Source organism: Odontesthes bonariensis, chromosome 16, assembly GCF_027942865.1.
Source record: "Odontesthes bonariensis isolate fOdoBon6 chromosome 16, fOdoBon6.hap1, whole genome shotgun sequence".
Lineage (NCBI taxonomy): Eukaryota > Metazoa > Chordata > Actinopteri > Atheriniformes > Atherinopsidae > Odontesthes > Odontesthes bonariensis.
In genome coordinates this window covers 4,930,379-4,942,627 of record NC_134521.1, presented here as the reverse complement: position 1 = coordinate 4,942,627, position 12,249 = coordinate 4,930,379, and the positions used below count along the sequence as shown (strand labels likewise).

Sequence of the window (12,249 nt, the reverse complement as noted above, 5' to 3'; positions counted from 1 at the left end):
GGTTATGGGGTTAATCCTTGTTCTGGCTCTGCTTTATACAATTTTTTTGACTTAATATTTTGTGTATTTAAACCAGTTTCAGACTCTTTTCTCAACACATTTCAAGATCCAGTTTACTTTCTGTAGGAAATTGACACATTTGTCAAATGCTGCACAATATTATTGCAAAGAAAAGAAAATGATTCTTATTCACCCTTCACAGAACAAAGATAATTTCCACCAAATGGGTATTCATCAGGATAGAAGGAAAAGTTTGAAGTGCTAATCTTAAACACCAGCTATCAGCTTTATATAGTTCCTCCTAACTTTTCTTTCCAGCTATAATGTGGTTTTGAAGTAAATACCTGGAAAAACCCTCCAGTAAGTCAGCTGAGAAACCCTCTTGGAGAAGGTCAGTTTATGTTTACATAAACATGACCAGGATGTCTCAGTCTGAGTCATGAAAAGAAGGAAACGGTGCAAATAAATTATTTACAGTAAGAAATGCTGCTGTGAATGAACGGCTTTGTTTTTTCCATGTTTTAACTTGTCCTGTTTTTACTCGGATGAAATCGTTTTTACTGTTAAACAATGACCACAAACAACAAAGAACAAAAAAATGTTTAGAAGATAAACAAAATAGCTCAGCTCCTTAGATAGTATTTGATACTTTATGCCTCTAAGAGATGTCATTCTATTTGAGACATTCAAAACTTATTCTGAAAAATAATCTAAAAGTTCCCTGAGTTTAAGGGATTTTCAACAGATTTGCCAGCTATTTTGGAGATTTAAAAGACCAAATTTAATCAGGATTTTGGACATGTGCAGAACATACAAAGTATTATGGAAGGAGATTCTAGGGCCTAGATGTCTGTTAAATTTGTTCTATTTACCTCAGACCATTAGAAGCATGTTTGTAATTTCCCCCTCAGGGATTAATAAAGTATTTTGAATTGAATTGAATTGAAAAGTGCTGAAGACAAAGTGGCTGAAATGTAGCGTTACAGAAAATCTGATAAATATTTTTAAACTCTTCAGCTGTCTTTGTTCTGTCTGAATATAAATCCAAATGCCAAAGATTTTCAGTTCACAGTTTAGCATTAGCTTGTCATTTTGGATCAAAGTCCCAGCTCCCCTCCAGAGAACCTGAAAGCAAAAAACTGACTAACATTCATGTTTTGTTAGATGCTGTGAATTAGTTTGTTTGTTTTTTTAAATTCACCCCTGCTTGTTATGTTAATGGTTGATGTCCTTGACCGTGTCTGCACCTGTGATGAAATATATGGGGGACTACCCGTCCAAACGAGTGCGTTCCGTCAACGAGCTCACCGATCAGATATTTGAAGGAGCTCTGAAGGCTGAGCCTCTCAAAGATGAGATCTTCTGTCAGATTCTCAAACAGCTTACGGATAATCACATCAAGTAAGCCTGAAACGCACACCCACACACACCAAACGTGTGTCAATGACAGCGGAAAGTCACAAACAGAAGATGCTCTGTATATTACCATAGACACCTGTACATCAGACTCCTTAGTAACCATTGGGTGAAAACTTAGTCATATTCAAATGGTTTATTAAGACCTATTATCACTGTATAAACCTTAATATTTCCTCTTCTTAAATGCTCCCTCTTAGAGGAAAGCTTATCCATGTTTCTGATCTTATTAATGCTTCACTAGGAGGCAAACTTAGTCATATTCATATATTGAAGATCTGTTATCATTCATTATATCAACCGTTCTGTTATTAGCTATATTTTTAAATGCTTTAAATGTTTGTTAGCTTTTGTTAGTTTAATCAAATTACCTGTTATAGTTGTACTAATCTTACTATTAGCTAAATTTACTTTTGCTCTGTTATAGTTATACCAATCTTACTGTGAGCTAAAATTTTTGTTTTAATTTACCTTTATTTCTGGGTTGTATTTTTTCTGTATGTCTTTATGTAAAGCACATTGAGTTGCCTGTGGTATGAAATGCGCTATATAAATAAAGATTGATTGATTGATAGTAACAAGATATCACATTAGACTGTCAATTCAGTGCGGCTGACCTCAATATGCTGCTCAGCCTGCCATCCTAGAGACTTCTGGCTCATTGTTTCCCTTCAGTTCAATGTACAAATGTTCAGCAGCTGTTTTCAGTGAAAATAGAAAGAAAAAGCTTGTGATTACTATTCTCAACCTGCTCAGCACCAGCAGCAACAGCTGGTGAATATACTGTTGAATTTAGTAACTAAAAAACTGACTTTATTTACCTGTCTCATATTCAGTGTTTTTTGAGGTGTCGCCTAACAGATTCTGCATACTGTATTTAACTCGCGAAGAGGAGCGCACAGTTTGTCGTCTGCTTTTCAAACTCTCCACCTACTGTTGTTGCGTCTGTGTGCAGGTACAGCGAGGAGAAAGGCTGGGAGCTGCTGTGGCTCTGCACTGGTTTGTTTCCTCCCAGTAACATCCTGCTGCCTCACGTACAGAAGTTTCTCCAGGCCAAGAAACACTATCCACTGGCTCCAGACTGCATGCAGCGGCTACAGAAAGCTTTACGGTACGTCACGCGCGTGCAGTCATCGTTCCTCTATCTTTTGTCTTTTGCAGTCTTTTGCACCTCTCTCTTCTGTGTTGTCGTTGTAGAAATGGATCAAGAAAGTACCCTCCTCACCTGGTTGAGGTTGAGGCCATCCAGCACAAGACCACTCAGATCTTCCACAAGGTTTATTTCCCCGATGACTCAGACGAGGTCAGTGATGACGACAGTTAAGAATGTGCATTATAATGTAGCATTTCACCTGGGATGGGAATTGATAAAAATTTTTACGATTCCAATTCCATTTTCGATTCTGCTTAACGATTCGGTTCTTTATCGGTTCCCTTATCGATTCTCATTTGGAGAAAAAGGGCAACAAACCGGTCGATTAGCATCAACTTTGTTTAGTTTAGACGTAACACGAGTCATGACCTTACAAACCCAACAACGGTGAGGTCCACATTGGTCTATCATGGCCTGGGTAATTGAACTCTTCCTGCTCTGGTGAAAGGAGAAGCTGGAGGTAGAGGTGAACTGGGGGTAGTACCACCAGCCTCTGGCTCTGAGCCAGTCAGGCTCTGTCTCTCATGATTTCATCTAAATGTAATGCCTGAGAAGCCATTCATTTAACCTTAACCGTTACTAACAGCAGCTTTTACAATGAGGCAAATGGCGCTAACATGATAGGCAGTGTTTGTTAGTTAGTGACCTGCAGTGTTAGCCGAGGACATGCTAACGTTGCTAACGTTGCTGGGTTCCGACGTTAATCATTCATTCATAGTTATTGCATGTTGGTAGTATTTCCTCCCTTTGGTGAAATATTCACTTTGCAAGTTGCCCTGTTGTCGTCTTTTTTAGGGATGTGTAATCAAACTTTCGAGCGTTTGTACCGCTTGGGCGCCATGTTTACTGTTGACTGCGCTGGACTCGCCACGCAACGTTGCGTGGTGACGTCATTCGCGCCCACTGGAATCGATAAGGGAATCGTTTGCAAAATCGCCAAACGATTCCAAGGAATTCAAACACTGGGAACCGGTTCCCAACAAGAACCGGTTTTCGATTCCCATCCCTAGTGAGTGTGGAGCTGGTGCTTTCCTGAGCTTGGTTAGTGAGACTGTAACTTTTAGGAGATATCATAATAACTTCAGCCTTACATGTATGTACATGTATGACTGACATTACTGGGTCAGTTTTGACCAAAAGTTAGATGCATAAACTCTACATAATCCTTAAGATAAAATCAGAGTTCACATTTATCGGCACAGTTTCATATTATTTCCCATTTGGTGTTCTGTGCACATAAAGTCTTCAGGTTTCAGTTTGGTGTGTTTGTGTTAACAGGTGTTTGAAGTGGAGTCGAGCACAAAGGCCAAAGACTTCTGCCACAACATCTCTGGACGTCTTGTGCTGAAATCCTCAGAGGGCTTCAGTCTTTTTGTAAAGATCACTGACAAGGTGAGAAGTCGATGTGTAGTCTCATCGTGGAGACAAATTCACCCCAAGGTCCGGTCAGGAGCACAGTTAGTGATTGTGGACATGTTAAGAGATAGAGCATAACCCTTGTTTGTTTTTACTGTGTTTCTCCTTCATTTTTTGAGCTACTTTGTGGTTGATCTGCTGCTCTTGGTCAGCTTCTGATTTGTTCTGGTTATTATTGGTCTAATCTACAAGTTTTAATCCCGTTTTATATTTTCATCACTTACTTTGTGGTCAGTTTTTGTCTGTTTCTTTTCATTCCAAGTCTCTCTGTAGTTGTTTTGCATCTTGCAGGTCAATGCATCCAAAACAGGTTCCTTTGTGTCAAGTTATGTTCCATTTGCATCACTTTTTTTTTTTGAATTTCTCAATAATTATCATGAGTCTCGTTGTTTTTAGTTATTTCTTGGGTATTGTACATCTGGAACTAGCCCTTTGTGTATTGCTTTCCAGTCGTTTTGTTTTTGTTTGCTGTGGTTTTACATGCTTATGTCTGGATGTTATTTATTGCTTTGCTTATTTTAATTTATTTTTTATTTTTGTTGCTCGCTTGCTGTCTTTTTATCTCCTCCCATCCCTTCCTCAGACTCTTTTTATGTTGGTTTCTTCTTGAGAATTTGTTTCTCCTCACTGTTGCCAAGTGCATTCTTAAAGAGAATTGTTGGGTTTCTCTCTGTGAAATACCCTGAGATGATTACTTCATGTGAATTTGCACTATATAGATACACTGCATTTAGTTCCAGTCTGTTTGTGGTGAATCGGATCACTTTACTTCATATTATTTGGTGAGTTTGGTCCTTCTTTCTATTGCTGCTGATTGATCTTTGTGATGAAAGTGGTTCTCTCTGTTTTCCTGTTTCTCTTTCTTATTTCAGATGTAATATCTGATTAGTTGAGGTTTCTCATGATTTGGAAATTGATTCCCACATATTAACATAAATAAAATCTAATTATGAATTTTTCTGGTTTGCCAGGTCATCAGTGTGCCTGACGGTGACTTTTTCTTTGACTTTGTGAGGCACCTGACTGACTGGATCAAAAAAGCAAGACATGTAAAAGATGGTAAACCAATGAACTCATCTTTAAAGCTGAGATTGTTTTGCATCATTGATTCTTCTCTTTGTAATGGCTAATTTAGTCACTTCTGTATGTAGGGAGTGCAGGTGTGATGCCTTCACTGACCTATCAGGTGTTCTTCATGAAGAAGCTGTGGACCAACACCATGCCAGGGAAAGACACCATGGCTGACTCAGTCTTCCACTACTATCAAGTAAGTGTTGCTTTAACTGTCCTGAAATTCTTTTTTTTCAATTGAAACAAGGAAACCAATGTGTTTACACTTCACTACTCACAAAATGGAAGGTAGAAATCAGAATCAGAATCAGAAAAGGTTTTATTGCCAAGTAATTGTACATCACAAGGAATTTGGCCTGGTCTGTTTGGTGCCATAAGAACAAGACAAAAAAAATATAATAATAATAGAATAAAGTAATAAGAAATGTAAAAGAATTTTTTTTTTTTTTTTTTTTTAAATATGTGCAAAGTATTTTTAAGAAGAGTGCGTTAATGTAACGCACTCTGTACTGACAGAAAGACAAGACAGAACGTTAATATAACGTCAATATATAAAGTGTCAGTGGGGATAAGGGGCCATGTCAGTGGGGGGGTACAGCGGGCCTTGTTGGTGAGGCCAACTGCAGAGGGGAAGAAGCTGTTCTTGTGGCGGGAGGTTTTGGTCCTGATGGACCGCAGCCTCCTGCCAGAGGGGAGTGCCTCAAAAAGTTTGTGTCCGGGGTGGGAGGGGTCGGCCACAATCTTGCCTGCACGCCTCAGCGTCCTGGAGGCGTGCAGGTCCTGCAGAGATGGCAGATTGCAGCCGATCACCCTCTCCGCAGAGTGGATGACACGCTGCAGCCTGCCCTTGTCCTTGGCGGTGGCAGCAGCGTACCAGATGGTGATGGACGAGGTGAGGATGGACTCGATGATGGAGGTGTAGAAGTGCACCATCATCGTCTTTGGCAGGTTGAGTTTCTTCAGCTGCCGCAGGAAGTACATCCTCTGTTGTGTTTTCTTGGTCAGGGAGCTGATGTTCAGCTCCCACTTGAGGTCCTGGGAAATGATGCTGCCCAGGAAGCGGAAGGACTCCACAGTGTGGACTGGGGAGTCTGTCAGGGTGATGGGGGTGAGTGGGGCTGGGCTCTTCCTGTAATCCACCACCATCTCCACTGTTTTAACAGCGTTGAGCTCCAGATTGTTCAGCCCACACCAGGTCACCAGATGGTCAATCTCCCACCTGTAGGCGGACTCATCCCCACCAGAGATGAGTCCAATGAGGGTGGTGTCGTCCGCGAACTTCAGGAGTTTGACAGACTGGTGACTGGAGGAGCAGCTGTTGGTGTACAGGGAGAACACAAAAAGAATAAAAATTTCTATATAACAAAAGTACATTATTTGGTGTATCCAAAACATTCTGTAACTTTCTTTTAATTCATTTATAAAACAAGTGACACATTTTTCATCAAAGTGTTTTTTCTTTTTGTCATATCTTTTTACACTCCCGCATAGGTTTAAAAAAAAATTTTTTTTTTCTTCCCTGTGTTATAGGTATCGTGTGCATGTTAATTTTTTCCCCTGTGTGAGGACATTGCAGTGTGTGTTATCCAGTCCCATCACTGGGACATTCTGCAACAATTAATTAGAGCAGACTGGGTATTTTAGAAAGGGGACAGGACTTAAAACTGAACTGAGACAGAATGTGAGAAAGCATGCGGCTGGGATGTAAAATGTGTTTTTAAAAAGCATGTAAACATATTTCAATAGACCCCGAAAAAATTGAATTGTGTTCTTATATGAAATCCTATATAGACTTTCCACTGCAAAATTGGTGCCACTGTCTTTTATCTCAACGGAGTACTTCCTAACATTAACAGAGTGGATGGAAACATGCATTACTTTCTATCATTTTAAGTGGTGGTGCCAATTCATTTTAAATCTGGTTCAATTTTGTGTTCCAGTAGATTTAAATCAACAGTATCTCTTCATGTAATTTCTGCAATACTAATGGTTTGAGTATAATGTATGTGGATACTGTATTTGCAAGAAATCCAATGAAACTCTATGAGTTTTGACATATTCTTGTGTGTTAACAATATAGGCCAAAGTGAGCTTGAGAAGCTGACAGTCGGCCATTCATTAAATTTTTTTAATCACATTTTTGTTGAAAAATTGGAATGTCTTTTTGAAGAGAGAAAAGGAAAAACCAAAAGTCACAAGAACGCAAACAGTGGACAGAAACAACACAACAAACCGTCAATTAAGAAGAATTATTTTATTTAAAAAAAGAAAATTGAATCTCTGTTAGGAAAGTAGGTCTTCAGAAGGCGCTCATTAACTGTCTGTGTTTCACACTGGTCCTCTCATTGCTTTCAAATGGAAAAAAGCGACTTTGTTTCTCTGTGCAGGAGCTGCCCAAGTATCTGCGCGGCTACCACAAATGTTCAAAGGAGGAGGTGCACCAGCTGGCAGCGTTGATCTACAGGGTGAAGTTTGAGGATGATAAATCTCACTTCCTGAACATTTCTAAGATCCTGAAAGACCTCATTCCACAGGAACAGATCAGACATCTGTCCCCCGAAGACTGGAAGAGGGTGAGCGGACGTTTCAAAGAACAGAGAAATTAATGCAGACAGGTCTACATACAGATCAGTTTGATCAAAAAAGATTTTCCCCTCAAAGTTGGGTCATAAAAGAGTTTTCTACTGGATGCTCTCATCAAAGCAATGAAATGAAATCAGTAGCATGTAAAAATACACAAAGATTATGCTGAAACCACAGCCATTTAGTTTTCACTGAATATCAAGTAGATCATTTATTATCAATAAATTGTGGCAAACTAAAGACAGAGCGATCATAAATAAACCTGATTTCTCTGCTCAATATCTATCAGACCAGTGGGACGTGTGTCTAAACAGATTTTGTGTATCCCTCTCAGTCCATCATGACACTGTTCAACAAACACTCAGGGAAGACACGTGAAGAAGCCAAACTTTCTTTCCTAAAAATCATCTACAAGTGGCCCACGTTTGGATCTGCCTTCTTTGAAGTCAAGGTAAACAAGTCAGATTGTACTAAACAATATGAAAAAAGCTCACAATGAATGTGACGTCACCCGTTATATGAGCTGTCGATCCTCTGCTGCACGTACTCGTGCCATTTACTCTCACTAAAGAAAGCATGTTTTGTGTTTCTGCAGCAAACAACCGATCCAAATTACCCAGAAACCCTCCTGATAGCAATCAACAAGCATGGGGTCAGCCTGATTGATCCGAAAACAAAGGTGAGAACACATTTATCAGTTTGTCCTGAAATGCACAGCTTCACCTTTAAAACATTAACACAGGGGAGCAGTAACAAACTGTTCGTGCATCGTTTTCATGTAACCATATTGTGCTTACCCCACTACCTGTAGGACATCCTCACCATTCACCCTTTCACTAAGATCTCCAACTGGAGCAGCGGCAACACGTATTTCCACATCACCATCGGAAACCTGGTCCGAGGCAGCAAGCTGCTCTGTGAAACTTCTCTGGTGAGCTGCCCGAGCCTTCAGCATTTACACTCAGCTTTCAAAATGAAACTATTTGGGTTTAATTACGTTCAAACATGCATTCAAATAGGCTGGAAAATCTACTTCTACAAAGCTTGCACATGTTCGGGTTTTATTAATGTCTGAAGGGCAATAACTCTTTTGTCCCCTCCATGAAGACCTCATGTTATTAAATGTTTGTAATAGAGTGGGCAGTGCGAGGAGATGTATCACAGCGATGTATTCAGGAACATTATATATATAAATGTATTGTAGGCCACCTCTGTTTTAGCAACACACAATCACTATTATTCAATACAAATTATTTTTGAACAAGCGTGTGGGAAAACTTCTCTAGCAAATAGACAGGTAAATAAAGTAATTACAGAGTGAATTAAGAAAAATGTCTTGATGACTTTTGTAATTAACTGACTCTATACAACTGAAATTGAGTTACTTGCTTTGCAGCAATGACAAAGAACTTTGATAGCATTAAATCAAGAGTTTCATACCATACTCAGGCTCTGAAACAGCAAAAACAAACAAAAAAACCCATTTATTCTCGTTTGAACTCATTAAAAAATGGGGGCTTAAAAATATTGACACTGATGCGAGAGCAGAAATTTGGCAACAAGGCCTGATTATTCAAAGCTGGCAGTGGCTCAATCCGAAGTGTAATCATCAATTACTGGTCATGTTTTGAAATTCAGATCTGATTAAAGAAGTAAGACTTTGAAATGAAGTGCAACAATGTCCCGGGAGGTTAGAGAAACCTTAGCTCTACTCCAAACAATGTTCCTAAAATTCTTCCCTCTGCAGTAAAAATCATGATCAAAACAAAAGTATTCAATTCAATTCAGTTTTATTTATATAGCAGTAAATCACAACAAATGAGATCTTTGATATATGTTGGAGCTCGGTCATTAAGAGCTTTATATGTGAGGAGAAGAATCTTAAATTCTATTCTGAATTTAACATATTAGCCAGTAAAGAGAAGCTAAAACTGGAGAAAAATGATCTCTGCTGTTAGATCTCATCAGAACTCTGGCTGCAGCATTTTGGATCAGCTGAAGGCTTTTCAGGGAATTTCTCGGACGGCCCAATAATGAACAGCTACAGTAGTTACGGGATGTTCCTGATCTTAACAATATTACGATTGGAAAGAAGTCTAATTACAAATCGGGTTCTAAAGATACTTCTAAAGCTGCTGCACTTGATGATACATCAGTGATAACGGTGGGAAAGATTCCATTAATCTTGCACATTCCTCTAAATAAACATTCACCTCCTTCAGGGCTACAAGATGGATGACCTCCTGACTTCTTACATCAGCCAGATGCTGACAACGATGACCAAACAGAGAACATCCCGGGGCAACAGCAAGTGAGCACACAGCTGGAAACTCCTCGATCCCGCTCCATGAATCGCGCACCACACACACACAGACTTGATTTTCTGACTTTGTGATGATTCACCATTGGCATAATGCATACCCCCACCGTAATCATCACAACTGTATGCCTAACCTTAACCCTTTCCCTAAAAACCAACCCTACCCATAAAATCAAGTTTTGACCCTCAAAAAATATGTTGAGCCCACTATTTGTCCCCACTAAACACATTGGACCCCACAAGTACTCCTTTTTGAACCTATTCACAAGTACATAAAACACATAAAAACACAAATGCACTCATGATGTAAAACTGTGACGCTGTAAACGTTTTCATTCATGTGATTACATATCAGCCCTGTCTTAAGTCACCCTTTGCCTTTAAATCCATGTTTCCAGCTCACCACATGTGGCACAGCATTCTGTGTGACTGAGGTTTATTATCTCTGTGCTGTAAAGTTGTCGAACTATTATCGCAACATTTACAGAATGTTTGTTTTTCTGATATATCAGCATCACTGTTGAAACAGTTGAACAGTACCTCCATTGTTCCTTAAAATTAGGAAAAATAAATCCAATCTGGGCCGTATTTATCAAGTATCATTGCATAGGACTTTAGTCTTAAACAGCCAAAAATTCTAAGTCAGGCATTCTGAAGCAGATGAGCGTTAAAAATTCCTCTTTTTAAATCAGTAATTAGGTTTTTAAACTTCTGCAAACAGTGAGTAGCGTAATGCACAAGATGTCTTATTTTGTCTGAGCAATGTACCAAACCCCCAACACATCCAATTTAGTATGATGTAAGAAAAAAGTCAGAATCTCTTCTCTAAAGTTGTGCATCCATGAATCCTGTTGCATCGCAGAGCTGAGATGTGAACTGAGTAGATGAGGAAAGAGGAGTGGAGGCAATAGGTCAATGAGATACAACATGTGACACGGCTGCTTTTCCACTATTTTGTTGCAACATTTTGTGTGAGTAGCTTATTTCAATTCAACTTTAATACGATTTGCCTTTATAATTCATGCTTTGCAGCTCTTATAGTCAGATTCACTGTGTACAAAAATGTACTTTTGTGGGATTTTTTGGGGGGGATTTGTTGACCTATACATTTTTGGAATCTGCAGACCTTGGGGATTCCAAAAACCAATGTTGCCACTTGAACAGACACCTGTATGGCGGCCATTTTGGAATTTCAAAAAGGGCGCCATAAAATACAGAATTTCAGCTACCTTGGCCTCTAAACAACCTAAAAACTCAATTTAACATGCCAATCCTATGTTTTTTTGGTCAAGGAATCCAATGGTGACTTCAAAATTATGCTCAGAATTGTGCTGTGGCACCCCCAAGTCCCCATGTCAGAAGTCCGGGAACAAAATACTTAAAATTTCTGCATATGATTATATAAGCAATGACAAAGGTAAATTAAAACTATAATCTGTACATAAATGTGATATGTATTTATTTCACCATAGGCTGGTAACAGTTATTAGTGTTGTTGAAATTTAAACTCCTATAAGTGACACTTGACAAATGCAGGCCCTGATGACAACAACAAAAAATAAAAGTTTTTAAAAAGTAACCATCTGGACCCAAAACATGTCTCATATCACAGCTGCTTTTTCCACTATTTTGTTGCAACATCCTAGTGTGAGTAGCTTATTTCAATTCAACTTTAATACGATTTGCCTTTATAATTCATGCTTTGCAGCTCTTAGTGTTGTTGACATTTAAACTCCTATAAGTGACACTTGATAAATGCAGGCCCTGATGACAATAAAAAAATTTAACAAGTAGCCATCTGGACCCAAAACATGTCCCCAAAAACTCATTTTCTACCTGCTTTTTATTTGTCTTGTAAGTAGCTTCATTGTTGAGATCCATCCTTATTTATGCAAGAACTCCAGTTTGTAAATTCGTGAAATCAAACCTGTAAACATTTTTAAACACTATGTGACAATCTGGATTTAAATGTAGCTTCAGTTAGGAGGAAATATGATGTAATGTTTTGTTTTATTGCATCGTTAGTCCTGCGTGCTGGTGGAAGCCGCCCCTCCTGTATGTGTGCCACAAAGTTCAAACACCATGTTTCTTTCGGTTGATCCTCCGTAGATTTGTTTCCAGACTGTTGTCACGTGTACATGTGCCGTAGATGGTAAATGATTTTATTAATGTGTTGGGTTTTTTTCTAACTATATGCATAATTAGCTTTCATAATCATTACACCTTTTGAACTACGTATGTGAAGGAGAAAATTGTTTTATCTATGATGTGACCACATATCTTTATGTAG

The 12,249-nt window shown here is 38.9% G+C and overlaps 1 protein-coding gene across 1 annotated transcript in view; it reads left to right on the top strand.

Moving 5' to 3' along the window:
• Positions 1–12,217, top strand: part of LOC142402017 (unconventional myosin-VIIa-like) — a 72,362-nt gene extending 60,145 nt beyond the window's left edge. The window contains exons 37-47 of the mRNA XM_075487460.1: positions 1,248–1,401; positions 2,372–2,527; positions 2,614–2,719; positions 3,848–3,961; positions 4,957–5,044; positions 5,137–5,252; positions 7,444–7,629; positions 7,974–8,090; positions 8,235–8,318; positions 8,451–8,570; positions 9,862–12,217. Coding sequence (XP_075343575.1) covers positions 1,248–1,401; positions 2,372–2,527; positions 2,614–2,719; positions 3,848–3,961; positions 4,957–5,044; positions 5,137–5,252; positions 7,444–7,629; positions 7,974–8,090; positions 8,235–8,318; positions 8,451–8,570; positions 9,862–9,954 — 1,334 coding nt within the window. The 3' untranslated portion in view covers positions 9,955–12,217. The remainder of the gene's footprint in view (positions 1–1,247; positions 1,402–2,371; positions 2,528–2,613; positions 2,720–3,847; positions 3,962–4,956; positions 5,045–5,136; positions 5,253–7,443; positions 7,630–7,973; positions 8,091–8,234; positions 8,319–8,450; positions 8,571–9,861) is intronic.
• Positions 12,218–12,249: the final 32 nt, after the last annotated feature.